This window comes from Cyphomyrmex costatus, unplaced genomic scaffold, assembly GCF_001594065.2.
Source record: "Cyphomyrmex costatus isolate MS0001 unplaced genomic scaffold, Ccosl1.0 scaffold341, whole genome shotgun sequence".
Taxonomy (NCBI): domain Eukaryota; kingdom Metazoa; phylum Arthropoda; class Insecta; order Hymenoptera; family Formicidae; genus Cyphomyrmex; species Cyphomyrmex costatus.
In genome coordinates, this window is record NW_017277568.1 from 135,428 (window position 1) to 139,790 (window position 4,363).

Sequence of the window (4,363 nt, forward strand, 5' to 3'; positions counted from 1 at the left end):
GCAGAGGGACTCGGTACGCATTGGGTAGCGTACGCGAAAAGGGGGAATCGTGTCATATATTTCGACAGTTTTGGTAACCTCCGGCCGCCGAAGGAACTCGAGCGATATCTAACAAACTGTGTAATCCGGTACAATCACATACCTTATCAACGTTACAATCAGAGCAATTGCGGACAGTTGTGTCTACAGTTTCTACGGACGAGTGATAAACAATTTAAAGACTGACATTGCGCGGTTTAACTCAGTATTCGTTCAAACATGTCGCTGACGTTTACGCTGACGGGCAAAAGTAGTGTTCTAGCCGTGAGCTATTTTCCGGCGGTAGATTTGAGCGATGGCGATTACGAGCTCGGTCTAACTGACTTTGAAACATACTACACTCTACCGAATGTAAATTCGACAAACAACAAGTTTTATTTCGACAATGAGGAAATTGTGATTCCCGAAGGATCGTACGAACTGCGCGATATAGAGCGGTATTTGAAGCGTGAAATTTTACGTTCTCGTGGTGTAAAACGTAAGGAGGATGACGAGTATCCACTGGTAATTCGCGCCAACAACAATACGATGAAGAGTGAAATCAGATGTGCATATTCGATAAATTTCGCCAAACCTTACAACATTGGACAGCTGTTGGGATTTTCATCGAATCGCGTGCTCGAACCGCAACAGTGGCATGAATCAGACGTGCCGATAAATATCATCAACGTAAACATTATTCGTATCGAGTGCAACGTGACCGCGGGTGCGTACAGCAACGACAAGTGCGTGCACACGATACACGAGTTTTCACCGATTGTCCCACCAGGATATAAGATATCGGAAAGGCCGACGCAGATCATTTACCTTCCGATCGTCGTACGGAGCATTACGGATCTGACGATTCGCGTGGTGGATCAAGACGGCCGATTGCTCGATTTTCGTGGAGAGGAGATTACCGTTAGATTGCATGTACGAAGACGACGGCGCTAACGTGAGATGCTTGTGCTGAATGAACAACCGAAACAGACGAGAGATTTTAACGGAGAGATTTCATCTAGAAAAAAACTCACTGCGTCCAACGTTGCATTTTTAAAGTCGTTGGGTTTTATCGTACGAAATGGCTGATATCTTGAACATTGTCGGTGAGCCGATCTTTGACGATCGCATCGTCAAGTTTGAATTTCATACGTACAATCCATACGCCAATACAACGTTTGGACATAGCGACGAGATACGAATACCTATACAGCAGCAGGATTTATACACGTTGCCATGCGAAAGTTTTCTCTACATTGAAGGAAGATTGACCGTGAAGAAGAAGGATGATGAGACACCAACAACGCTTGGAAATAATTGCATAGCGTTCATGTTTGATGAAATTCGGTATGAACTCAACAGTGTGGAGATTGATCGCAACAGAAATGTTGGGATTACCAGTACCCTCAAGAACTATGTATCGCTGACGTATGACATGTCTTTGATTGCGTTGAACGTTGGATGGGAATCTAAATCTGATATAACGGAAGGTTACTTTAACTTTTGCGTACCGCTCAATATGCTGTTGGGCTTTTGCGAGGATTACAAACGCGTGATTGTTAACGCTCGCCATGAATTGATTTTGATACGAGCGCGCAACGATAACAATTGTATACTGGGAAATCCAGCGACGGAACCGGAGGTTGAACTGATCAAAGTGCAATGGCGGATGCCTCATGTTATGCTAAACGAGATCAGTAAACTATCAATGCTGCGAGCATTGGAAAGTGGTCGTTATCTCAGTATGAGTTTTCGATCATGGGATCTGTACGAGTATCCTCTATTACAGAGTACGACGAAGCATACATGGGCTGTCAAAACGGCGACTCAACTCGAGAAGCCACGTTACGTTATTTTTGCTCTTCAGACCGGTCGAAAGAATATCATGTCTCAAGATGCGAGCGTGTTTGATGATTGTAAATTGAGTAATGTGAAGCTTTATCTCAACTCAGAGTTTTATCCGTACGGTGATTTGAATCTCGATTTCGATCAAAAGAGATACGCTCTCCTGTTTGATATGTACGCGCGTTTTCGTAAGGCATATTACGGAATCGACTGCTTCGAAACGCTGCTCAATGTACTCTCGTTTATCGAGAAAGGACCGTTTGCTGTCATTGACTGCTCGCGACAAAACGAATCCGCCAAGAACGCTACTGTGGATGTGCGAATAGAATTTGACTGCTAGGAGAATGTACCCGCCAATATTACCGCCTATTGCCTCATCATACATGATCGTGTTATCGAATACTGTCCGCTGTCCAACGTAGTGCGCAAGATTATGTAAATCGCACCGTCAGCAATTATCTTCAATTTAAGAGAGATTAACACTGACATGAGTGCAGTTTCGAATTAATGCTCGTCATGATCATGCCAACGTTTGTGGATCTACAAGGATTCGTCGTAGACAAGAAATTTATCGTCAAGGAAGTAGCGGTGCTGAGAAGAGGAACTGTTATCACACACTATATTTTTTCTTGTCCTATGCCATGGAATTTACTGACCACCATGGATTGCGATGGGAAGACGGGATGGTCCCGTACAGCATGGCGAAACATCTAATCACAGAGGCTGTAACAGTAGACGATGAAGCTCTCGTATATGTAAAGGGGCTTGAAAAACGACAATGGCTATCCACCATGGTTTGCGATGGGAAGACGGGATGGTCCCGTACAGCATGGCGAAACGTCTAATCATAGAGGCTGTAACAGAAGACGATGAAGCTCTCGTATATGTAAAAGGACTTGAAAAACGGCAATGGCTAGCTAACATTCTCGATTGCGATAATGCAATCGTTGAAACTCTAGATGCGCATTACGAAAATGTAGAATCTCTACGTAATATAGATGCTTGTAATACAATACGGTGTGGAAGACACGCTAAGAATTGTGCTTTGCAAAATGTATTTAAAATATTCAACTGGTGGTCGCAACACCAGGAATAATTGTAAGATTTTTAAAATAAATGTAAGATTTTTTAAATAAATACGTTTTATTTTCGTTACCCGTATCACCCATATAATAGATATAAGTTAAATGTACACTAGTAACTGTTTACAGTGTACCGATAGCGGTTCAATAGCTGTCTGATAGCTGTTCGAAAGCTGTTTATAGCAGTTCAATAGCTGTTCAATAGCTGTTCGTTAGCCGTTCGATAGCTGTTCAATAGCCGTTCGATAGCTGTTCGATAGCTGTTCGATAGCTGTTCGATAGCTGTTCAATAGCCGTTCAATAGCTGTTCGATAGCTGTTTGATATATGTATAATTGCGCTTCAAATGCTGCAATGGATAAAATGCTCAAGTTTCTTCGTTGAATCGTTGAGCGCGATGTCTCCTCGCGCGATGTCTTTTCGTATGCTTTTTAGCTGAGGTATACTTTTTTGACTAAGATATAAATCTTTAACCGAGGCGTTGCACGTGGCATCTTGGGCAAAGGATGATATCATATTGTCACGTATATTGTTAATATAAAACTTCGCACAGCTCTCGCAGCCAGTTGTCAGTTCTCAGTCTGCGAAAGTTGTCAGTCTGCGAGAGTTGTGTGATTTTTTTTTTTTTAAAGCATTCCTAAAGTAAAGTTAGAAAAAATGTACTCTGGTTGAAGAGATGGGTTACAGTATGAATTTCGGTCCAGAAGCATTTAGTCTAGAAGCGATCTTTCTTAAAGTCGTATTGCATAGGCGTGTGTAAAGTTAGCACTCCAACATTGTAATAAATAATGGAATATCAAGCAGATATAGTTAATAATGTAAGTGATGATGAAGATCTCATGGATATAGTTAATAATGTACCGTAAAGTGGGGCTAAGCGAGCCACGTGGGGTAAAGCGAGCTGCGTGTGAATATTTATTTACCAACTCTGAATTCTTGTTATTACTTATTCGGATAGAACTAGCACTGCGGCATATTGTAGTGTAAGTGTGATACTTTAATTTTCCCCAGTTTCAAAAAATTTGGCAGGTAGGTAAATATCGACTTAACACGGGCATTTAATAAATGTGATTATTCATTTTTCTCATATTGTTTTAAACAACTCACGTAGATAACATTTATACGATAGTTTCTTGTTATCGATCAATCAGGTATTGTTCACAATCTCATTGACATAATTTTAAGCTTGTAACGATGCACTCCGCAATGCATCGTTCCGACGATACCAGCCGCCAGAATATTTCATATTTCGCGATATTAGAATTACCGCCGTCGACAGTAGCTATCGCCGCTCCGACCGAACGCGTCCGAAGATCGCCGAACGATCTGCGCTTCGCGCTATCCGCCGCTCCGACCGAACGCGACCGAACATCGCCGATCGACAATCCCCTCCGCAGGAATTGCCAACCGCCAAGCGAT

The 4,363-nt window shown here is 42.3% G+C and overlaps 1 protein-coding gene across 1 annotated transcript; it reads left to right on the top strand.

The window, feature by feature from the left end:
- Positions 1-1,099: 1,099 nt before the first annotated feature.
- Positions 1,100-2,203, top strand: LOC108776155 (uncharacterized). Its single transcript, XM_018542690.1, has one exon. It carries the CDS (start codon positions 1,100-1,102, stop codon positions 2,201-2,203), a length of 1,104 nt encoding a protein of 367 aa, XP_018398192.1.
- The last annotated feature ends 2,160 nt before the right edge of the window (positions 2,204-4,363 follow it).